This window comes from Cervus elaphus, chromosome 4 (genome assembly GCF_910594005.1).
Source record: "Cervus elaphus chromosome 4, mCerEla1.1, whole genome shotgun sequence".
NCBI classification, from domain to species: domain Eukaryota; kingdom Metazoa; phylum Chordata; class Mammalia; order Artiodactyla; family Cervidae; genus Cervus; species Cervus elaphus.
Window position 1 is genome coordinate 53,587,915 of NC_057818.1, and position 24,210 is coordinate 53,612,124.

The 24,210-nt window shown below is 51.7% G+C and overlaps 2 protein-coding genes across 4 annotated transcripts; one reads left to right on the plus strand and one right to left on the minus strand.

Annotated features, from left to right (window-relative positions):
• The first annotated feature begins 1,899 nt into the window (after positions 1-1,899).
• LOC122692186 (vasodilator stimulated phosphoprotein) lies at positions 1,900-14,930 on the plus strand. 3 transcript variants are annotated; one of them, XM_043899503.1, is made up of 13 exons: positions 1,900-2,254; positions 9,343-9,514; positions 9,597-9,762; positions 10,826-10,919; positions 11,418-11,467; positions 11,587-11,828; positions 11,963-12,063; positions 12,585-12,636; positions 12,801-12,834; positions 13,052-13,097; positions 13,255-13,345; positions 13,887-13,944; positions 14,076-14,930. In XM_043899503.1, the coding sequence occupies exons 1-13, from the start codon at positions 2,250-2,252 to the stop codon at positions 14,111-14,113; spliced, it is 1,149 nt and encodes a 382-aa protein (XP_043755438.1). In that variant the 5' UTR covers positions 1,900-2,249; the 3' UTR covers positions 14,114-14,930. The 3 variants fall into 3 exon arrangements, with proteins under 3 accessions (XP_043755438.1, XP_043755437.1, XP_043755436.1); XM_043899502.1 differs by having other exon boundaries at positions 11,966-12,063; positions 12,798-12,834; XM_043899501.1 differs by having other exon boundaries at positions 1,901-2,254; positions 12,798-12,834.
• Positions 14,931-15,169: 239 nt separating this feature from the next.
• LOC122692786 (optic atrophy 3 protein homolog) lies at positions 15,170-18,880 on the minus strand. The gene is made up of 2 exons (XM_043900611.1): positions 18,877-18,880; positions 15,170-16,756 (listed from the first exon to the last, which is right to left on the minus strand). Exons 1-2 carry the CDS (start codon positions 18,878-18,880, stop codon positions 16,212-16,214), a joined length of 549 nt encoding a protein of 182 aa, XP_043756546.1. The 3' UTR covers positions 15,170-16,211.
• Positions 18,881-24,210: the final 5,330 nt, after the last annotated feature.

A 24,210-nucleotide genomic window follows, 5' to 3' on the forward strand; every position in this document is an offset into this window, starting at 1 on the left:
CTGCCATAAAGATTCTTGATCAGACTCCTGTGTACACATGCAAGAGTTTCTCTAGTGCTGGGGTCTTGCCACCTGTTTTGTACAGCACTTGAGCTTAGAATGATTTTTACATTTTTAAAGGGTTGTAAAAAAATACATAAAAGAGGACCTATGTCTAATATACCTAAAATATTTTCTATTTGGATTTATTTATTTGGCTGCTCTGGGTCTTACTTGCAGCACGTGCAATCTAGTTCCCTGACCAGGGATGGAACCCGGGCCCCCTACTTGTGGTCTTAGCCACTGGACCACCGGGGGAAGTCCCTATTTGGATCTTTACCAAAACATTTGCTGACTATAGTGCAAGTGGCACACAGAAGCACCACTTTCCCATTTCACAGATGGGAAAGCTGAGACCCAGAGAGGAATAAGGACTTGCCCATGGTCACAAAGAACTGGGGTTCTCAATTCTGTCCCCAAACGACTCACAGCCTGAGGAGACACGCGGAGAAACAATTATAACCTACAGTGGTTCAGGGTTTAAGGCTTTCCGCTGTGGGGTAGGGGAGAAGGAAATGGCAACCCACTCCAGTATTCTTGCCTAGAGAATCCTGTGGACGGAGGAGTCTGGTGGGCTGCGTCTATGGGGTCGCACAGAGTTGGACACGACTGAAGTGACTTAGCAGCAGCAGCAGCAGCAGTGGGGGGTATCGAAGGGGAGAGGATTACTCAGTTCTTCAGAGAAGAATATCAGAGACTGGCCTCGAACAATGAGGTAAAGGAGATCCGGGTATCACCCAGGCAGCAGCCTCCTTCTGGAAAAAGGTAGGAAGCTTGATTCCCTCACCAAGTCAGCTAGGCCCTGAAAATTGTTTTACTCTCATTAACCACCGGAGTCCTGGTGGCTCAATCAAGAGGGCTCTAGCCCAGATTTATCCCCTGCCTCTTAGACCTCAGTTTATCCACTTCTAAACTTCCAGCTGATTTCCCAGACTCCTGCCCCCCAGGCCAGGTGGCGCTCTACGGGAGGGGCGTGGTCATATTGCTGGCGTCACGTGGGGGTGGAGTCTGCGGGTCCAGTGGCGGAAGCCCGGGAGGGTGTAGGGACTCAGCCTGAACCTGGCGCGTGGGGGAGGGGGCTCGCAGGAGTCGGCATAGGGAGGGTCCCCCAACTCCGTGCCCTCGGATTGCTGCATGATCCCACCATCCTCCGCACGCGAAACTGAGTCACGGCGGGGCATGCGTGGGTAGGGGGCCGGGAGCCTTATTCACACAGGGATCGGGAGTCCCATTCCCACCCAGGTCCACCGCCGCACCACCCCCCCACCCCGCCCCACACACACACCCTGCGGTTGTGAGTCAGCGGCCGGCCGCGCCCCCTCGGCCCACTTCCTCCTCACCTTCCCTGGGCGGGCGGGGGTGGGGGGCAACGAGAGAGGTGGGCCCCCTCCCCACCCATCCCCCTCCTCGGCGAGAGAGGTGGATCACCCCTTAGTGACCCCTCATAAATTGGGGGAGGAGGGAGACCTTGGCGGGGGGGCGTCCCGAAGGTAGGATTTAAGGGAGAAAATCTATGCTTGACCCGAGGGCCCTCCTCGCCCCCAAATTGAGTAGAATGTAAAGAAATGAAAAAAAGTCGATGAGGAGAGTGAGAAGAAATTGTGCCCCCACTGATATTCATTCCCCTAAGAATTTCCATCGTGGGAGAGAACTCAGGATCAAGGAAGGATCCCTTCCCCTCTATCAAGCTTCCCCTCTAATTTGGGGGTGACCCCCAGAGTGCATCGCTGTGCAAAAACGTTGGGGAAGAGGGAAATAGCGGAAGTCGAAGGTTCCGCGTTGCCCTTTTAAGCGCCCTCCACCAACACCCCCCCGCCAAACCCCACCGCCTTAAGGTGTCCGCGGCCCCTTTAAGGCGCAGGGCATTGTGGGTGCGGGGAGTGGAATTTTGGAACGAAATGTAGCAAAGAGAAGTACAGTAGTAAGAGTAACATTGTAGCTGCCGCCGGCTGAGGGGGCGCGCCGGGGAGGGGACGCCGCACCCTCTTTCTGCCGCACGGACCCCCCGAGCAGAACCCCAGAGGGAAGAGGCGCCCGAGGACCCGCCCCGGCCCTGTCCACGTTCCTCCGCAGGAAGCCGGACTCTATGGGGCGGGACCCTGGGGGAGACTGAACAGAACCTAGAACCAGCGCTGAACCTCTGAACCCCGAGCCGGGGGCGCCCCGGGAGCACCTAGCCCGTGGGCGCTCCGCCCGCCCGCCGAGCAGCCATGAGGTGAGCCTCCAACTGCCTCCAGACCGTTCCCTGGCCGGCGCGGGCTCCTGCCGCCCTGCCTTTGTCCCCTCCTCCCCCCAGCTTGGTCCCGCTTGGAATTTGGGGACTGGGCACTGGGAGCCTCGGATTTGAGGCCGAGCCCCCTTGGACGAGCTCCAAACACTGACCACTTCCCCTTGACTCTCAAGGCTCTGAGTGGTGCCGTGAGATTCTCCTGGGAACCCTTAGGTTTGGGGGCGCTCCGAGGACTCCCGAAATTTTTAAGACTTTTCAGAGAACCTCCAAGTTGGCAAATAATCTCTGCAGAGAGGCTAGGGGTTAGGCGGGACTCAGACTGCCCCCAAATCTCAACGTGGCCCTGAGAGGGATTATGGGGGGCCGGTTTGGGAGTCCCCTGGGACCTGGAAGAGAGATTGAAACGTAGAGCTTGGTTTTCGGGGTCCCCCATACATGGCGCTGGAAATTCTTCCCACGAGGGACTTTGATCATTAACTTCGGGGGTACTTAACCCCTAAATTTGGGCGGTTCATCCCCCTGTGAAGGAGGTTGAAGTGGACGGATCCAGGGACCCAGACGCAGCCTGGAGGGTCTGGTTGGGACTCCAGTTCCTCGCCGCTCCCCACCCACAATGTGCTTAAAACAGGCTGTGCCTAGGAGGGAGCGAGCGCTCTGTGCTGAGGGCGCCTCCCCAGCCCTGGCCCGAAGGGCGGCCCCTCTCCCCCACCTGCGCGGCCCTCGAGAGGGAGGGGGCGCAGCAGCTGGGGGAAGGGGGGCCTTTGTCTAACTGACTCACCTGTCGAGACAGCTGGTGTGTGTGTGGGGGGGGGGCGGGCTGAGAGCGCCGTGGGCCGGCTGCTTTCCCCACCACGGCGCCTCCCCCTTCTCTCAACACCGCCCCCCCCTTCCCTAGCCGTCCGGAGTTGTGCCGTTGGAGGAGGGGGCGTTGGAAAGCCTCAAGGTCATAGCCCTCTCCCCCTGGGACTCAGCCTTCCCAGAGAGTTCCAGCTATCTTCCCAGGAATTTAATCCTGGCTGGGGGGCCCAAGGGACCCAGGGATTTTGTTTTTCCCGGAGCCTCCCTCCAAACTCCTGGGCTTACCTGAGGGCGGGGCCGGTGCGGACTGGGGGACCCGACTGGCCCTCCCCCTCACTCTCCCATCCCCCCCGGCCCCCCATAATCTCTCCCTTGAGGCCTGAGCCTGACAATACTATCTCCCTTCCTCTACTCTCTCAGAGACTTCCTGCTCCAAAGCCCCCAGCTTGAGGGGGAGGCCCCTGGGGGGCCGCTGGGGATTAACCCCCTGGGGCCCACATCCTCTCTCATCCGCCACATTCCCAGCCCTTTGACTTCTGGGTGGCATTCCTTTTTGTGGTCATTAGAGAATCCCCCCCTCCCACATTTGTTCCTTCTGCTGAAAAGGGATTTTTGGAAAATTTGGAGCGATGGGGGCACCCACAGACACCCACAAGACTTCCTGCCTACCCTTTCCCCCATTATAGCAACACCTCTAAAAGGTCTGCCCGGCAGAGAGGGCAGTTTTGGAGTCAGGCCCTCTTCCTTCACCTTCTTCCCGGGGGACTCTCCTCTCCCACTGCCCCCAGCCCCGCCCCTTGTGCCCCCCCCCCTCGCGTTTCCGGTCCCAGGCACGGTGGAAGGCGGATGGCGGATGTCCGAGTTAGTGCTGCCTCACTCACTGAGACCGTAAAAGGGCAGGAGCAATGTCTGGGCCAGCCTCCCGCCCCCGCCTCCCCCAGTCCCAGAGGCCCTGGCCCTCCCACAAGGCCCCCTGCTACTGCGAGCCATGACCAAACCTCCTATATCTCCTGGGGGGTGGGCAGAAGTTAGCTGATGCCTGTCCCACCAGAGGATTACTCCCATCTCCTAAAGGGTCTTCTGCTGATGGCCACACTGGCCTTCTTGGGCTGTGCCCCTTCTCCCAGGACAGCTAGGATTCAAAAAGACCCACAGCCCTGTCTAGGGGCTGCTGGGGAAACTGAGGGAGGCTCAAAGAGAGAAAGGCCTGGCCCAAGATCCCTCAGAAATTTCTAAGTAGTGTTGAGGGATGGGAGGGCACTGGGATCCTCTGATTTCTGGCTGGTTAGGCTGGAGACGGTCTTGGGGATAGTTGGAAGAGAGGCTGTTAAGATGGAAAATTACAGTTTTTTTTTTCTCAGTTTGACAAATATTTGTTGAGTGTCTGCTGTGTCCGGGACTCTGTGCTGGAATTCTGGGAAGGGGGGCAGAGGTCTGAGACTCTTAGGGCAGAGGAGCCTCTAGAAGAATTTGGTTCATTTATTATTGTTTTTCATAATGAGAGATCATTTGATCAAGCAACTCCTTTGTGCCAGGCACTGTACCAGGTGTCATTCAAATTAATCCTCACGGCAATTCTAAGAGATTGATACTGTTATGATCGTCCCCCCTTTCCCAGATGGGAAAATTGAGGCACAGGGGAATTAAACAGATTACCTATTAAAGTCAGTTTGGAAGTAGGCAAGTCTGAATATGAACCCAGGCCTCTTTCCAGACTATTATACTCTTAAAGAAAAGCAAAATCAAACCTTTAGTGGCCTTAGAAAAAAACAAGCAACCTGCTTTTACTGTACAAACACTGAAGATAATGTTGATAAGCAAGAAGGAACCCAGTTACCTTCCTGTTCACTTATGGGGAACTGAGGCCTGTCAAGAAGGAGGGACTAGAGTGAACCCATACAAGCCCCACAAACCCTAAACCTGTGTTTCTATGCAGGATTGCTTCAAAGATTCGTAGTTTGGAAAGGCTGTGTATGCCTGGGTCTTTGTGGGGTGGATTACAATTTAAGGGGCTATCAGATGAAGGGGTAGAAGGAAGGACAAACCTCTCAACGGGAAAGTTTCAGTAAACCAAAGTGACTGTGCTTGATTGCCTCCCGTGATGAGAAGCTCTCTCCTTCCTGTATTGCTTCTCGGCTCCCTTATATGTTGTGTGTGTGCTTAGTCACTCGAGTCTGACTCTTTGTGATCCTTTGGACTGTAGCCCGCCAGGCTCCTCTGTCCATGGGATTCTCCAGGCAAGAATATTGGAGTGGGTTGCCATTTCCTTCTCCAGGGGATCTTCCCAATCCAGGGATCAAACCCACACTTCCTGTGACTCCTGCATTGCAGGCAGATTCTTTACTCTCTGAGCCATCAGGAAACTCTCCCTTTTGGTCCTGTGTCAAATTCCAGGTCCTGCGCTTAAGGGTTTTCTTATCTCTTTCAATCCTTACCAAACCCCAGTGAGTTATGGTTTCCAGGGCTGGAAAGTGAGGCTCAGAAAGGTGAAGCCATGCAGCAAGGGGGTGACTTCAATCCTCCTTTACTGACCACATACTGGAGATTTCCAGAATGGGAGGGCTTGTGGGAGAGTTCTGGGCTGACTGAGGATTCAGGCTGTCTCATGTCAAATTGAGGCTGTGAGACCCCAGTGTCGAGTTGAAAGTGTTAGTTGCTCAAGTTGTGTCTGACTCTTTGCAACCCCATGGAGCCCGCCAGACTCCTCTTTCATGGGATTTCCCAGGCAGGAATACTGGAGTGGGTAGCCATGCCCTTCTCCAGGGGATCTTCCCAACCCAGGGATCAAACCTGTGTCTCCTGCATTGCAGGCAGATTCTTTACCGTCTGAGCCACCAGGGAAGCCCCCAGAGACCACTGGAATTAAGCAGACCTCATTTGCATTTCACTCCTGGCTTCCTGGCTGTGAGATTTTTCCGATCTAGCTTTTTGTCTGGTTTATAGGTGGTGTTTTTTTTTTTTTTTGTACTTAAGTAATGAATTAATTTTTTATAGGTAATACCAGCCCATGGTAAAACAAAGCAAAAAGAAAAGACATAATCAAGCAACTCAAGTGGGTAAACAGTGCGAACTGTCCATTTCCTGCCTCCTTCGTCAGACCCCCGGTGCCCCAGTGCCTCAGAGGCGAGCAAGGGAGGCTAGTCCCCTGAGAAGCAACCTCTGCTTTTCACCACTCTGGGTACAGAGGTATTTATAGCCTCCCCACCTTTTTTTTTTTTTAAAAAAACCTCTCACACCACTTTATACCTTGCCTTAAAAAAAAAAAAAATCAGCTTAGCTGTTTCCTCATCTTTAAATGAGGTTAAGAACATTGGGGGTGGGGAAGATCAGGACTTGGGTTCAAATATGAGCCCCTCTGCTTGTTTGCTGTGTGACCTGGGATGACTGTCTTCATCCCTCTGTGGCCACAGTCCCTTGTCTGGAAAAAGGGTGTGCACTGAGGTCACTGCCAGGTTCACTGTGGCAGCTGGAGCTCAGTACCTGCAACGGTGTCTGGGACATAGACTAACCAATACATGTCAGCTGCTGTTAAAAAAAACTTTCCTTTTTCTTATAGATGGCTAATTTAACAACTCCTGGATACCTGCTCGGTTCTAGGCACGAGTCTAGGTTCTGAGAACACAGTAGTGAACAGAAAGGACAAAAATCCCTGCCCTTGTGGTCCTGACATTTTGGTGGGGGAGACAGATAGGGCCCTGTCAGGCAGGAATTGGGTGTTATGAAACATGGTTCATGCAGTGAGAGCGTTTCCTGGTAGGGTAGTCAGGGAGGGCTTCTCGGAAGAGGTGATGGCTAAGCAGAGACCCGAAGGAGGTGAAAATCCAGGTTGAGGGAGAACGAGAGCACAGCCCGGAGGTGGGAATGTGTCTGGCATGTTGAAGTGGGGGCTAGAATGGCTGGTGGGGCCAGTCAAGGGGAGATCAGAGATCATACAGATCACGAAGGCCCCAGAGAGAACTTGGCCAGCATAAAAATTCTGCTGGGAGCCGCCAGGGGAGCTTCCAAGAAGAGGAGAGACACAATCTGACTTGTGTTTTAACAGGATCCTTTTGCTGGAATGGGGACACCGTGGCTTGGAGAGGGACAAGACCAGTCCGGGGTCACTCAGCAAATAGCCAGTGCTCAGGCTAGTCCAGAGACTGAGCAGGCAGGGGCTCTTGGAGAGAGCAAAGTGCAGCCAGGGTGGGGTAGCAACAAAGGCCCTGGGCACCTGGCCAGAGTCTGCTCTGGGTGTGGGTGGCAGGTGTGGGCGAGGCCTTAACCCTGCCCTGCCAGGGGCAGTGGAAGCCAGAAACAGCCCCTGAGGCTGCGCTTGTCTAGAACCAGCACCTGGTGTGTGGGTAGGGCCCACACAGTCCACGGCGGTGAAGACAGTGGACTGGGGAGCCAGGTGGCCTGGGTGCAGATCCTCACTCTGCTAGCTACTCGCTGTGTGACCATGGGTGAGTCATGCGACCTCTCTGTGCCACTGTTTGCAGTCCTTGCAGAATGAGGATGAAATAGCCCGCCTAGAAGAGCTGCAGTGAAATAAAATGAGAGACTCTGGAGAAAGGGCTGGGTTGAAGTGCCTGAGGAGAAGGAGGCCCCCTGAGTATGTAAACCTGGGGGCTTAGCTCCCTGGCCTGAGAACTCAGATCTGGGTCCGAGGGGGCTCTCCCTGCCTTGTCGTTTATAGGGTCCCTGTCACGCTCCAGCCCGTAGCCCTGGTAGAGACAGAGCCTTTGGGGGGTATAATTTCTCTCCCCGGAAACCTCTGACCACCAACTTCCTCTTTTCAGGAAAAAGTCCGGTGGGGGTTGGGGCCGGGCAGGGACTAGTGCTTCCCCCTGGTTTGTGGGTGACCTTGGCCAAGTCACTTCCCGTCTGGAAGCCTGAGTTTCCCCACTGAGAGAGGAGGGCATTGAACCTTCCCAGAAGGACTGGTGCGGGGTGGAGGAGGGCCCCTTGGTGCCTGTTCAGAGCGCCCGGGGAAGGGATGCTGACAGTTACTCAGCACTCATGCCAGGCCCCACGCCAAGCACTCCACATGCCCAGACTCATTTACTTCACCCACTGCCCTGGGAGGTGGGGTCTGTCATTTCCCAAGTTTGCGGGCAAAGAAGATGACTTCTGTGGGAAGGTTGCTCGCCTGAGTCACACGGAGTAGGTGGCCCAGTAGGGATTTGAACCTATGTCTGGATCAGATCCTGAACCCTGAGCCAGTTTACTGAGACCCCCACCCCAGGGCTAAGTCAGATGTCACCTCCTCCAGGAAGTCTTCTCTGATCCAGAGGCAGGGGCAGGCCCTTCTTCTGGGCAACCCCAGACCTGGTCTTGGATTATCACCATGTGCGGACAGGACAGTCCCTTGCGATGCTCTCCTGCCCTGGAGGGTGGGGCCGGGGCTGTCTGGGTCACTGCCTGACACAGAGCAGGGAGTGTCTGCTGATGGCTGTTGGCGCCAGGGGGTGGGGGAGGGTGGGTGGCGCCGGATGGATGGGGTGGGCAGCAGGAAGGGGAAGAGCTGGGATCTCGGCATCGGTCCCCAACTTGCTGCAAGCCTCACCCTTCACCTCCCTGAGCCTCAGCTTCCTCCTCCACAGTGGGGAGTAGGGGCGGGCAGGCCCAAGCCTCCCGACAGAGACAGGGAAACTGAGGCTCCAAGGGCGTCGGGCAGGGGCTTGTTCCCAGTGCTGCCCAGGACACCTGCTCTGTCCCTTTCATCTGCTTCTCCCGGGCCCCCCTCTTCCAGCTCTCACACCACATCTCTGCCTGTCTGTCCATCTCTGTCCTTCTCCATCGGCCTCTTTCTCTGCTCTCTGCCTTTGCATCTCTTCTCCCCATTACTCCTTTCAGTCCGTCTCCCCTGTACCAATCTGACCCCCTTTCTTACCTCTCTCTCCCCATCATCAGTCTGTATGTTTTTGTCTCTTCCAGCCGGTCTGACTCTTCCTCTTCCTGTCTTTTGCTCCCCGTTTGACTGTCTGTCTCTTTCCTTGTCTGTCTCACATCCCCCAGCTTGTCTATTTGTCTGTCTCTCCCAGTCTGTCTTTCGCCGTCCCACCTGTCTTTTTCTCCTCCGGTCTCCCTATCTGGGTCTCTCTGAGGGCCCATCCTCAGCCCTCTCTCTCGGTCTGTCTTCCTCTTCCTCTCCGTGGGTCCCTCTTCCTGGCACACTGTCTTTGTGTCTCCGAATCTCCCAGGGGGACGAAAAGGTGACCAGCCCCTGGGGGAGGATGCCAGGCTCCCCACAGCTAACTGGCCTCTCTCCCTTTCCCCCGCCCACCTCTCTGCAGCGAGACGGTTGTGTGCACCAGCCGGGCCACGGTGATGCTCTACGATGACAGCAACAAGCGCTGGCTGCCCGCCGGCACGGGCCCACAGGCCTTCAGCCGCGTCCAGATCTATCACAACCCCACCGCCAACTCCTTCCGGGTGGTCGGCCGCAAGATGCTGCCGGACCAGCAGGTGAGGCTCCCCTCCTCCTCGCCCCCTCTGCCTGTGGTACCTCACCATCCCTCACCCACTTCTCCCCCACAACTCCCGCCAGGTGGTCATCAACTGTGCCATCGTCCGGGGTGTCAAGTATAACCAGGCCACCCCCAACTTCCACCAGTGGCGCGACGCCCGGCAGGTCTGGGGCCTCAACTTTGGCAGCAAGGAAGATGCCACGCAGTTTGCCAACGGCATGGCCAGCGCCCTAGAGGCCTTGGAAGGTTAGAGACAGCCGGCGGAGGGGACCATTGAGCCCTGCCGTGGGGCCTGGGGCCGCCCCTTTACCACTTGACCTCAGTTTACGCATCTGAAAACAGGGCTCATTCACTGCTGCTATGGAGAGTTACTGGGCTGGCCAAAAAGCTCATTCAGGTTTTTCCGATGTTACGGAGAAACCCAAATGGATTTTTTTGGCCAACCCAGTTTTGTGGGCTCCTCTTTGCCCTGAGTGCACCCACATGTAAAATGCATGGTTCCTAAAAGCCCATTTTGCTCCACAAATTTTTACACTTGCACACTTCTGTGTGACCGTCTCCCAGATCAAGATAGAAATATTTCAGGCCTCCGGGAGGTTTCTTGTGCCCTTTCTCCAGGTAACCATTAGATGGACTGACGTCATTGTCAGTCACATTGTCAGCCACAATGTTGAGAAAAAACTTCCAGTTGGTATTTCTTAAACTGGAATGTGCCCGCGAGTCATCTAGGAAAAAATGCAGATTCTGAATCAGGTAGGTGGGCCAAGGCCGGAGCCTCTGTGCTTCCAACAAGCTCCCTGATGGATGCCAAAGTTTACCAGTCCATAAAGAGCGCTTTGAGGAGCAAAGGTTTTAGGTGATGGCTGTGCATTTAGGTTTGCCAGTCATCAAATGGTGGAGGCATTTGCTTCCAGGAGCAACTTCAGTGGCAGTCTGAAGCACAGGAAACACACGGGGGCCAGAGGCCTGGGGGTGGGTGAGGAGGGGGCGGTCAGCCTCTTCTGAGCTCTCAGGTGGGGGGTCTGAGCAGCTGTGACTGTGCGTCAAGAGCCTGGATTCTGGAATCTGCCTGAATTCAAGTCTTGTCCCTGCAGATTCCCATCTGCAGGTCTTGGGGCGGATGACCCCCTTCTCTGGGGCTTCGCTGTCCTGCCTGTGATCTGGGTACCCTTCCACCACCTGACTGTCAGCTCAGTCAGGGGAAGCGGGTGCCAACCCTCCTCACAGGGTACCCGGGGGCCCCTTGGGAGCGTGCCAAGGGGTGGGGCTGGCTTCCGTGTGACTCACTAGCCTTTACTCTCACTTGCAGGAGGTGGGCCCCCGCCCCCACCACCACCTGCAGCGCCTCCCACCTGGTCTGCCCAGAATGGCCCCTCCCCAGAGGAGATGGAGCAGCAGAAAAGGTGGGGCCAGTCCCTGGGTGGGGAACCTTCCCCTGGCCAGAGTTCTAGGTGGTTCCAGAACCCCTGACGCCTAGAGTTCACACCTCTCCAACTTTCGATTTTCAGAATGTTCCAACTCCCAGGGGACTAGAAATCCACATCTTTAAGAACCACCCTTCCCCACTTGGAGTCTGAAAAACTGATGCCCAGAGTTACAGAACCTTCTGACCCTTCAAATCCCAGTCCCCTGGACTCCCAGAGTCCAGAACTGGGTTGTTTAAAGGATCTTGGGCATTTTGTGATTCTTGATGGTCTGATGACTAGATAGCTCACATCCTGGTCTCGCCCTGTCCCTGCCCTTACCACCCCACCCCCCAGCCCTCTCCTGGGCCCGTGGGGGATAGAGGACATGAGTGGGGCTTAGGAACCAGCCCTGCCGGGACACCTCTGAGGGGCGATCTGGGCGGTTGCTGGCTATCTGGGGGCCCTGAGTGATAGCCACTCACCCTCCCTCCCCAGGCAGCAGCAGTCAGAGCTCATGGAGCGAGAGCGCAGAGCCTCCAACGCAGGTGATTGCCCAATTGGCCTCGGGGGTCAGGGGACCACCCCAGAGGAGGGGGTGGGCCAGCCGGACAATAAAGAATGAAGCTTCTCGCTTAGCACCCCTCCTGTTTTGTGTTTCTTACAGGAGGCCCGCCTGCTCCCCCAGCTGGGGGACCACCACCGCCCCCGGGACCTCCCCCTCCTCCGGGTCCACCCCCACCCCCTGGTCTCTCCTCCTCAGGGGTCTCGGCCGCCTCACAGGGAGCAGGGGGAGGCCCACCCCCGGCACCCCCTCTCCCCACAGCACAAGGTCCCAGTGGTGGAGGGACTGGGGCCCCCAGCCTGGCCTCAGCCATTGCCGGCGCCAAACTCAGGAAAGTTAGCAAGGTGAGGGGCAGGTGCAGTGGGTATGGGGTGACGGGTCTGGTATAATAATGGAAAGAGGCCAGAGTTGCCTGGGAGCCTCACAGGAGGGCTGGGAGGCCTGCCCGTAAGCCCCCTCTTCTCTGTAATTTCTCCAGCAGGAGGAGGCTTCAGCGGGGCCCGTGGCCCCCAAAGCTGAGAGCAGTCGAAGCACAGGCGGGGGCCTCATGGAAGAGATGAACGCCATGCTGGCCCGGAGGTGAGCCTAAGCCCAGAGCTTTCAATGGTTGCAGAAAGCTCTCAAAACAAACCCCTCAGCCCAGCAGTTATCACGGCTGGGATTCCAGTTCAGTAGGACCAGGTGTGAGGAGGGCTCGGATTCCTGGTTAGTTTGTTTCTTTGGGTGAAAGTTCATCCTTTGATAGCTAGGTTTGAGATATAATGATGGGGACTGCATTCTCCTGAGATGGCTGAGGTTTGCAACCCCCTAGGTAGCCTCTGGAATGTTCTGGAACCCAGAATTCTAGGACCTTAGGTGACCCCACCTCAGAAGCTGGGGACTCTGCCCTGAGAATTTTGTGATTCCCAAATGCAGGAATCCTAAACCCCCCACCCCAATTCGCGAACAGTTCCCTCTTTAACTTCTAAAAATGTGCTTAGCCTTGACGAATTCCAGAAGTCTGCACCCTAGGACCCACTTTTCCAGAACTCTGGGGAAGGGAACTGTTGAGTAGCTGAGAGAGGACTGGAGCCATCTGTTTTTGCCTTTCTCTCTCACAGAAGGAAAGCCACGCAAGTTGGGGAGAAACCTGCCAAGGATGAATCTGCCAATGTGAGTTAGGGACCCTTCCTGCCTCATACACCTTAGGATGTACCATTAGAGTAGGAATATTGGGGTGGGGGCTGTGCTAGGGATTGGCTGTATTTGAAGGTGGAGGAAGAAAAGGAGCAGAATGGCCATGTCTGGTTCGTGACAGTTTTATTTCTCACCAGCAGGAGGAGTCAGACGCCAGAGTCCCAGCCCACAGTGGTGAGTGAGAGCCCAGTCTAGTCACAGGAATTACGAGTTCCAGGATGCCGTCTTCTCATATATAACACACCTTCATGGGAGAGTCTGTACAGATAATTCTGTGGATTGTAGTCTCCTGAGATGGTTCTTTGAATGGGGGCAGATGAGGCTCGGGAAGAAAGGCTGAGGCAGGGCATTCCTTGTTTCTGACCTTTTTGACTTATTGTCTGTCCCCCAGAATCTGTGCGGAGACCCTGGGAGAAGAACAGCACAACCTTGCCAAGGTGGGCCATCAATACTGGGGCCCCACCCCCAGAAAGAGTCAGACTTGTTTGCCAAATTTGTAGGGAGGAACACAGTGTGACCCCTGGAATGGGAGGCAGGGGAGGCAGACCCTCTCTCTAACCTCGTTTCTGCCCCACACCACACCACCTCTCCCAGGATGAAGTCGTCTTCTTCAGCAACCACTTCCGAGGCCCACCCCCCTACGCCTAGCTCCAGTGACGAGTCAGACCTGGAGAGGGTGAAACAGGTAGGGGAGGGGACTGGGGGTGAAGCTCAGGGGATGGAAAAGAGATCTGGGTCTAGACTCTGCCACTGACCTGCTATGTGATTCTAGAAAAGGCCTTGGAACACTCAGCTTCCCAGTCTGAGAACTGGAGAAATTGGGTCGTGTCAGGGATGACAGACCCCATAACCGCCTTGTCCAATGCCCATGACAGACCTTACTAATCTATCACTGCACTCATTCCTGATGAGTATCCAGAATCCTTTTCAGCACACTGGTCGCAGACATTTATCACCACCCGCAGTTGGCAGGAGACTGGAATGTCTTATTTGCCAGCCCTGGTACTGGATGTTCTCCAGTACTTTTCTCTCTGGCTCAGAGGATCCAGAATTCTCCCCTAGAAATCTCAGTCACTTTGTGGCCTGGCCAGTGATGTCATGCTGTGTGTGGGATACGGGTCTTGACCCTCCTTCCTCTGGCCCCTCAGTCATTAATAAGAAACGGGGGATTCACTTCTGTAAGTCCAGGTACTCTTCCTCATTGGTTGTATCCCCATTATTTTCAGGAGCTTCTGGAAGAGGTGAGGAAGGAATTGCAGAAAGTGAAAGAGGAAATAATTGAAGGTGAGGTGTTTCTTTTTCTTTTTAAACATTTATTTATTTTGGAGGCATGGTGTCCCTTGACAAGCCCTTGTTTTGGAAGGGAGAAGGGGAAGAGGCTCTGCCCCTGACCTCTGCCCACTGTTTCCTTCCAGCCTTTGTCCAGGAGCTGAGGAAGCGGGGTGCCCCCTGACCACAGGGCCCCAGAAAATCCAGTTTCTCCTTTCCGCACACCCCCTCCGCCTGTCACCCTGCTTTCCCTGCCTCGACTTGACTTGGAATTGGCTGAAGACTACACAGGAATGCATCTTCCCCACTCCCTATGTCACTTGGAAAATTCCAAGGGGGTGTGGCTTCCCCAGCACCACGCCCACACCCATATTGGCTGCTGATTGGATGGGGAAGCCCCCACCCTTTGTTCCCTTTGGTCCTTCCCCTCTGCCATCCCCTTGGGGCTGGTTCCTCTGCTGGGGATGTACCAAGTAACCCCACAGTAAGGGGGAGGGAAGGAGGGAATTTCACATTCCCTTGTAGATTCACTTTAACGCTTAATGCCTTTGAAGTTTTGTTTTTTAAGAAAAAAAAAGTATATATATATATATTTAGGTTTGTGGGGGGGAGGAAATTTTTTTTTCTCTTTGGTTTTGATAAAATGGGGTGTGGGAGTTTTTAAATGCTGTGCCCCTGGCTTGTCCCATTTGGGACAGCTGTGTGAGGAGGGTTGTCCCACCAGGCTGGGGGTGACTCCCCCTACCCCAGGGACCTCCCTCCCTTCCCTCTGGCTCCTTCCCCTTTTCTATGAGGAATTAAGATGCTGTAACTTTTTGGAACCTCAGTTTTTTGGTTTTTTATTTGGGTAGGTTTTGGGGTCCAGGCCATTTTTACCCCCTGGGGAGAAACAAGATAAGGGGGAAAGGAATAGGAGAGGAAACCTCTCCTCTTGCCTTCACCTTTAGCTTCTTGGAAATGGGCCCCTGCGGAATAAATCTGCCAGTTTTTATAAATGCTAAGATTTCTGGAGTCATTTGAATGGCTGCTCTCATGAGGATGGTCGTGTCCCTCCCTCCCCCAGTAATCCACCTTCCCTCACCTTCCTCCTTCCCACCCGAACCTGCTCCTCTGCCCCGTCTTGGCCTCCTGGTGCCCCTCAACAGGCAGCTTCCTTACTCCTTTCCACCCAGCCCTAGAGAAAGCCAAGGGCATCCCTCATTGAACGTCTGCCCTTGGGCCAGACCCTTTGGTTCTCCTGGACCTTGGTGTTTTGGTCTGGGAAAGGGCTCAAAGGATGACTCAGGCCTTCTCCCACTGGGAACCCTTTGAGGTTCTAATTTTAGGGAGCCTTGTACCCATTTGGCAGATGTACATCATGGTTCTCAAGACACTTTCTTAAGATGACATTTTTCCTCCCAGAGCTCCTTTAATTATTACAATATTTACAGTCTCAAAAAAAAAAAAGTAGAATTCAGGAATCAGCTGTCATACATACCCCTTCAGTGGTTCATTAGGTGGGCAGGGGGTAGGTGAGGTAGGTAACTGCCTGGTGGAATTATTCCATTCTGTTGGAGGTAGGGAACTTCAGGGCTGAGAGGCAGACTTCACTGGAGGAAGACTTTGCATGAAGGTGAGGGGTGGTAACTGAGTGTCCAGTTCAAAGGCAGAAAGTAAGGGGGAATCCCTGAGTACTCGGAAGAGCAGATTTGGATGGAGGGAAGGCGGGGGGATCCACTTAAAGAGGGGAGGACCCCAGTCAGGATACCAATGGTGGACTAAATACAGGAGACACAGAGTGACTCAGAAGAGCTAATGCATGCCAAGATCCATCCTATTCCTAACCCCCTAAAAGAGTGAGGTAGATGGAAGGTCATGGGGTCAGGAAGTCCATCACAGGTTTCTGTATTTCCACTACAATGTTCTGTACCAGTGAAGAAGGGGGAAAAGGTAGATGGGGGTCCCAGGAAGAGGACCACTCCTCAGGTAGGTTGAAGATGTGAGTGATAAAATGAGAGATGGTGTAGTGGTGGGTGGGTGGGGTCCAATGAAGACACGGCCTCTCCATTCCAAAGTGCTAAACCAGTGGAGTAGGGGTGGGGGGTTGGGCTGGAACGTTTCACCAGTGGATGGGGGAGTCCCAGTAGAAGGTACCCCTCACCGGGCAGGTTAGTAGGGAGGTGACCAAAAGCCTGGTTGGATCAACCCTTGTCCAGAATCCCGACTGCCCCTAAAGGGGCCTGGTGGTATTAGCTGGGCGGGATCAGGGAGGGACAGTGTGGACAGACATGGCAGCCCAGACATCAGTCCTGTCCGAGACCTGGGTCTGGCGGCCCCTCATCCTCTGGTGTGGGCTCTGCCTGGGGCGCCGGTGGCAGGTCCTGGATGCAGAGCTGGGCGCGCAGGTCTCGCATCTGCGCCTGCAGCTCCTCCAGGGCGGCCGGCGGCGGCGCCGCCTGCACCTGCGCCTGCAGGGCCTCCAGCACCAGCGCCAGGTGGTCCACCTCGTCCCGCATCGCGTCCCAGGCGGCGAGCTGCTCCCCCTCCTTGCGACGCTGTTGCGTCTTTTGTCGCGAGTACTCCAGCACCAGGCAGCCGCAGGCCACCACGAAGATGGTGGCCTCGCCCAGCAGCTCGGCACCCAGCTCCGCGGCCGCCTCCTCATTCAGTGGCTTGATGGTTTCCGCATTGAAGCCCATGAGGCGCATCTTGGCCCGCATCTCGACCCAGTGGTACACTACAGGGGAAGAGAAGGGTCGGGGATCTTGGCTGGGACCGCAAGCCCTGCCCCTCGACGCTCGGTGTCCCTGTCGGAGCAGTGGGGACGCAGCGGCCAGAATCGCGAGCGCTAGTGGGAAATGGGCGCCTTAACCAAGACCACTGGGCCTCTCAGTTACCTGGCGAGAAGTGGTCTTGGGGGCTTTATTTTGAAAACATCTAGAAGGTTCTGGTGAACTACTGCAGATGAGAATTGCTGCCCTGGAGAGGAGGTCCAGGGTGTGGGGCTGCATCTCTAGAGGGAGGTGAGTGGTCACAAGCCCAGGGTAGGTGTAAACCTTGCTCCTGCCCCACCCCCAACCCACCAGCCAGGCTCCTTCCCTCTCCCCAAAGGTGGAGCTGATGGTGATGCACTCTGTCCTGAAGTGAGTTCACTGTGGGGTTTGGGGCTTTGTACGGAACTCAGGGCTGGGACTCCTGCTCTAATGCCAACTTCCTTATCTGATCACTTGTGTGAACAAGGGTTATCACCATTGTCCTCGTTTGTCAATGCAAGAGTGTCCTAGAGTTGATATTTAAGCCTGAATCCCTGTAGTAATAATTAATATTCATTCATTGATACAAGAAATGATGGGAAAAATAAGGTTCCTTGGGCTCATGAAGGGATGAATTTCTGAAAACATTTATACTTGACTCTCCAACCATCCTCCACAGCGATCAGGCTGACCTAATAATTTTGTTGTTGTTGTTGTTTTTCCTTTAAGTTAGAAAAATAACATACACATGGGTGGGGGGGGGGATCATTTAGATTACACAGAAGTAGGTAAGTTGCAAGACAAAAGTCCATCTTTTCACCTCCAGTTTTGGTCCTCCTAGTCCTCAAAGGTTAACCACCTTTTCTTCTTTTTTTTTGGTCATACTCGGTGACTTGCAGGATCTTAGTTTTCTGACCAGGCATTGAACCCAGGCCACATCAATGACAGCATGGAATCCCAATCATCTGACCACCAGGGTACTCCAAAGGTTGACCGCTTTTGATCTTTTTCTGTTGACATTTGTTAAGCAAAACATGATAAGGACCAGCCGTAAAGAAAAAGTTTGACATACTGGAATGCTCTGAAATTACAAACTTTCATTCCTCAAAAGACCCCAGAGGGCAATTCCCCGGCAATCGAGTAGTTAAGACTCCATGCATCCAATGCCTCGGGCCCTGGTCTGATCCCTGGTGGGGGAACTAAGTTTCCACGTGCTGACCCAATGTGACCAAAAAAGGGGGGGGGAGACACCAGCAAGAGAAAGAAAAGGCACGTTCCAGACTGGGAGAAGCCATTTGCACCACGCCTATCTGACAAAAGAGTCCGATTCAGGATATGCAAAGACCTCCTGGGGATCAATAAGAGGATGTCAGACCAGTCAATAGAAAAAGACTTGAATCACCTAAGAGGAGAAGAACTAAATGGCCACTCTGTGTGTGTGTGTGTTAGACTCTCAACCATGACTCTTTGAGACCCCATGGACTGTATTCCTCCAGGCTCCTCTGTCCCTGGGATTTCCCAGGCAGAATACTGAAGTGGGTTGCCATTCCCTTCTCCAGGGAATCTTCCTGACCCAGGGATCGAACCCAGGTCTCTTGCATTGCAGGCAGATTTTTTACCATATGAGCCACTAGGGAAGCCCACTAGACAAGTTAAAAAAAAATGCTGCCCTCTATTACACATCAGGAAAATACTAATTAAAATCACAAAGAGAAAGCACTGTACACCCACCCACCAGAAGAGCTGAAATGAAAACCACACATCCTGAAGTGAAGTGAAACTCACTCAGTCGTGTCCAACTCTTTGGGACCCCATGGACTATATTGCCCATGGAATTCTCCAGGCCAGAATACTGGAGTGGGTAACCTTTCCCTTCTCCAGGGAATCTTCCCAACCCAGGGATCTAACCCAGGTCTCCTGTATTGCAGACGGATTCTTTACCAACTGAGCTATGAGGGAAGCCTCTTTCCACACATCCTAAGTGCTGCCAAAGAGAAACTGCAGTCAGACCTGGAGGAAGTCATTGAGGACACCCACCCACTCTGGCAGCTGTTTGACAGTGACTACTAAATTTAGCATCCAATCCTGATAAACCAGCAATTCCGCTCCTGGGTGGACACCCACCAAAACCTGTCACATGTTCTCCGAAAGACACGTCCCTGCATGTTCATCTCAGTGCTATGAATAAAGGACCCGAGACAACTTGAATGCCCACCCATAATAGCAGGATTGGTTTTTTTTTAAAAAATGTACACAGTGAAACACTCAACAGCAGTGAGAACAAGTGGACCATGACAACATACAGCAAACTGAATAGTGTCGAGTGAAAGAGGCCACACAAGCGTACATTACTGTGTGATTTCGTTTATGTAACATCCCCCAAGAGGCAACCTCAACCCACGGAGTCACAAGTCAGGAGAGTGGTTACCCTTAGCGGGCTTAGTGACTGGAAAGGGGGCATGGTAGGCTTTCTAGGGGGCTGGTTATGTTCTGTTTCCTATTCTTTCTGTGAGTTTATCAAACTGGACACTTAGGATTTGTACACTTTGCTTTAGGTACATTACAATCCAGTTAAAATTTTTCATAACCCAAATGAACCAGTGTTGTCCACCCACCTTCCTGGTCTCTCCCAAGTGGGTTTCACTCGCAACATCTAGAGAGGCCAGAGGAATGCCACCGTCCGGTGCCCTGCCCTTCATCAGTCTGTTCCTCCCTGTTGCCTGTGGGCGATCAGACTTGGCCTTGGCCACCTGTCAGATGAGCCTGAGATATCAAAGTTCAAGGTGCCCTGACTGCCTATTTAATCCTCTTCCAGTTGGGAAATTGTACGGGCCCCTCCCAAGAGGAATCCCAGTCTTATGATGTCCTCCAGGCTTCTGCCTGCGTGCAGGGAGCAGGGAACAGGGTTGTGGTGGAACCATGAATTCTCTACTCTCCCTGGGGTCTGTTAGAAGGCAAAATGGATTCAGAAGCCAGGCCTGAGAAATTCCAGTCCCCCACTCAAAATGGGAGGGGAAGGGGTATGACTATGGCTTGTGTTAAAGGGACTCAAAGACACATTCCTTTCTCTCTTTTTTTTAAACATTTGTAATTTTATTATTTTTTTCAAACTTTAAACTTTTTATTTTGTATTGGAGCATAGCTGATTAACAATGGTGTGATAGTTTCAAGTGAACAGGGAAGGGACTCAGCCATACATGGATACACATGCATCCATTCTCCTCCATAACCTCCTTCTATCCAGGCTGGCACAAAACATTGAGTAGAGTTCCCTGTGCTATACAGTAGGTCCGTGTTGGTTATCCATTTTGAATATAGCAGAAGACATTCGTTTCTTATTTAAAAAACAAAATTTGTTGAGCTGTTAAGGCAGGTTTGTTTTTTTTTTTTTCTTTTGGCCAAGCAGCATGTGGGATCTTAGTTCCCCGACCTGGCATCTAAAATGTGTCCCCTGCACTGGAAACACAGAGTCTTAACCACTGGGTCACCTGGGAAGTCCCCAAGAGACTCTTTATAATATAATTTTATTATATGATTTGAACCACAAGTTTTAAAAATATTCAAATTCCACAAGTCAATTGCCTCCACAAACCTAGACAGTTCCTTAAAGGTAAAGGCTCTAAAAGGAATCTCAGCTTGAAATTGCGGAGGATTTTATGTCACCATCTATAAACGCAGCTATGGTTATCAAGCACAGTAGTTAAAACAAAACAAAAAATGGTGAAATCACTCACGTTTGCTTCCCTAGAAGTGTCTTATATTCCCAGGCATATTTTTGCCAACTTACCAACACTTCAGAGTTATTTCACTACTAATAAATAAATCTCATAATTTGCAAAGGAGCTTTATATATTTCAACACACAAGAATCTCCCAAGCATAACACAGAGAGAAGAAATGCAAGTTCCAACAGATACAAATAGTGTGATAAAAACAAGAATGTGCACTGACTGTGGACACACACATGTTTAGGAAAAGTAAAATCTCACGTGGAATAATACTCAGCAACTTCAGGGAAGATGACGGAGGAAGTAGGGAGAAAAGAGGCTTTTTAACTTTATCTCCTAAAAAAGGGGGGAAAACCCCCAAAGCAAGTAGGGCAAAATGTTCATCTCCATTAATTCTAAGTGGTAGGTACATGGGTGTTTGTTGCATTATTTTCTCTATGTCTGCAATATGTAACGATTAAAAGTAAAAGATTACAGACTTCCCTGGTGCTCCAGTGGCTAAGACTCTGAGCTCCTAGTGCAAGGGCTAGGGTTCGATCCCAGTCAGGGAACTAGAGCCTGAATGCTGTAACTAAGATCTGCTGTGGCCAAATAAATAAATTAAAATATATTAAAAGTAAAAGATTATTTCAAAAAATAACATATATATATGTATATATATATGTGTGTGTGTGTGTGTATATATATATATATAAACATTTTCAATTTGGGGGCAGGGGAAGAGACTTTGATGAATGCACAGTGATAGAAATCAGGTCACTGGTTCCCTGAAGGCAGGGGTGGCCAGAGGGATGGACTGAAAAAAAAAACACAAGGAAATCTGGAGGATGATGGAAATATTTTTAACGGAGGTGATTTCATGGCAAATACCCATGATAAAACCCATCACAGTGAACACTTAAAATAAGCACAGTTTATTGCATGTAAGTTATACCTCAAAAATGTTGTTAAATAAAAAAGGAATTTTACATTTTATACAATTATGAAAGTGAGAAGGCAAGCCATAGACTGGGAGAAAATATTTGCAAGTCATATATTTGATGAAGGACTTGTTCCAGAACACATAACGAGCTCGTAAAACTCAATAATAGGAAGATAAATAACCCAGCTAAAATGGGGGAAAGATTTGAACAGACACTTCACCAAACATGATATGCAAACTGTTAATAAGCAAGTGAAAAGATGCTCAATACATTAGTCAGCAGAGAAATACAAATCAAACCCACATGAGATTCTATTTCACACACACTTTGTTGTTTTTCAGTCACTTAGTCGTGTCTGACTCTTTGCGACTCTATGGACTGCAGCACGCCAGGCTTCCCTGTCCTTCACCATCTCCAGGACTTTGCTCAAACTTATGTCCATTGAGTCGATGATGTCATCTAACCATCTCATTCTCTGTCACCCCTTTCTCCTCCTGCCTTCAATCTTTCCCAGCATCAGGATCTTTTCCAATGAGTTGGATCTTTGTATCAGGTGGCCAAAGTGTTGGAGTTTCAGCTTCAGCATCAGTCCTTCCAATGAATATTCAGGACTGACTTCCTTTAGGATTGACTAGTTGGATCTCCTTGCTGTCCAAGGGACTCTCAAGAGTCTTCTCTAACACAACAGTTTGAAAGCATCAATTCTTCGGCGTTCAGCCTTCTTTATGGTCCAACTCTCACATCCAAACATGACTACTGGAGAAATCATAGCTTTGACTACATGGACATTTATTGGCAAAGTGATGTCTCTGCTTCTTGCTTTTTAATATACTGTCTAGGTTTGTCATAGCTTTTCTTCCAAGAAGCAAGCATCTTTAATTTTGCAGTCACTATTCAAAGTGATTTTGGAGCCCAAGAAAATAAAATCTGTCACTGTTTCCATTGTTTCCCCATCTACTTGCCATGAAGTGATGGGACCAGATGCCATGATCTTAGTTTTCTGAATATTGAGTTTTAAGCCAGCTTTTTCATTCTCCTCTTTCACCTTCATCAAGAGGCTCTTTAGTTCCTCTTTGCTTTCTGTCATAAGGGTGGTGTCATCTGCATATCTGAGGTTATTGATATTTCTCCCGGCAATCTTGATTCAAGCTTGTGCTTCATCCAGCCTGGCATTTTGCATGATGCACTCTGCATACAAGTTAAATAAGCAGGGTGATAATATATACAGCCTTGACATACTCCTTTCCCAATTTTCAATGAGTCTGCCGTTCCATGTCCGGTTCTAACTGTTGCTTCTTGACCTGCATACAGGTTTCTCAGGAGGCAGATAGGGTGGTCTGGTATTCCCATCTCTTTCAGAATTTTCCACAGTTTATTGTGATCCACAGTCAAAGGCTTTAGCATAGTCAATGAAGCAGAAGGAGATGTTTTTCTGGAATTCCATTGCTTTCTCTATGATGCCAATTTGGATGTTGGCAATTTGATCTCTGGTGCTGAAACTAAAACCTGACTCAGCCAAAAAAAAAAAAAAAAAAAAGACTGTACAATGGTCTCATATGGAATTGGAGGGGAGGGGGGATGCTCTGGAGTCAGGGCAGGCCAGCCCCAGACCTGTTCTATGACTGTCCTAGCCAGCAGGGCACCCTCAGCTACCGCTTCTACCCCTCCCACTCCCGGAGCTACCCTCACTGCAAGAAGAATCCGCCTCCAATGCAGGGCACTTCGGTTCAATAAATGGATTCAAAGATTCCACATGCTTCAGGACAACTAAGTCCGCTCATCACAACTACTGAGCCCACTTGCTGCAACTACTGGAGCCTGGCACCCAGAGCCGGCACTTGGCACCAAGAAAAGCCATTGGCTCACGCACTGCCAAGAAGAGTAGCCCCTGCTCTCAGCAACTAGAGATTGCACACAGCAATGAAGACCCTGTACAGCCAAAAATAATACATTTTTAAAAAACTCATCAAATTGATACACACTATAAGTAGAGATATTTTATAGATATAGAAAAAATATTGTAAGTCAATTATACTTCAATACAATTTAAAAATGTTAAACCCATCAAATTTTATACTTTATATACATGCATTGTATTGTGTGTCACTTATACCTCAATAAAGGTGCTTTGACAAAAATATCCACGGGAAGGCAGGGTAAGAACTTACTTAGAAACAGAGAGGAAGGACTGAAGAGTTTGTGGCGGGAGAAGGGGTGCAGAGTGGGTGGTGTGTGGCTGAGAATTGCTGCTTTTTATGAGGAGCCTTAGAAAATGCTTATTTATTTTTTTTAAAGATTTAATTGATCAATTTTTTTTTTTTTTTTTTTTGGCTGCCCTGGGTTTTTCTTTGCTGTGCAGCGGCTTTCTGCAGCGGCGGCAAGCAGGGACTGCTCTCTAGTTGTGGTGTGCGGGCTTCTCACTGAGGGGGCTGCTCTCCTTGCAGAGCACGGGCTTTAGAGGTGCCGGCTTCAGTAGTTGCTGCACCTGCTTGGTTGCTCCTGGGCATGTGGGTTCTTCCCAGAGCAGGGATCGAACCGTGTCCCGTGGATCGGCAGGCAGATTCTTAACCACTGGACCACCAGGGAAGCCCCAGGAATGTTTATTCTTTAAATTGAGAATTAAAAAAATAAACGTTTAGTGTAATTGTACTACCGAGCGACTGAACTGTGTAATTACACACACGCGTTGGCACAGACACAATATTCATGGGACCTGAGAACCGCAGCGCCTATCCTCACCCCCCTGCTCTGATTGGTCGCCAGGTCTGACGTATCTATCACAGTCTCTGCCCCTTGGCGCCCCCTGCAGCTCCCCACCAAGAAGCGATCATCCCAGAAAGGAAAAACGCAATGTTAAGCCACAGCCCTCTCCTGCAGAAAACCCTACTACAGTGGTCTC

Excerpts from the sequence above, each read along its gene's own strand:
- LOC122692186 (XM_043899501.1), top strand. Across the intron at positions 11,829-11,962 it reads AACTCAGGAAAGTTAGCAAG|CAGGAGGAGGCTTCAGCGGG; the intron begins GTGAGGGGCAGG and ends TAATTTCTCCAG. Across the intron at positions 12,835-13,051 it reads CAGAGTCCCAGCCCACAGTG|AATCTGTGCGGAGACCCTGG; the intron begins GTGAGTGAGAGC and ends TCTGTCCCCCAG.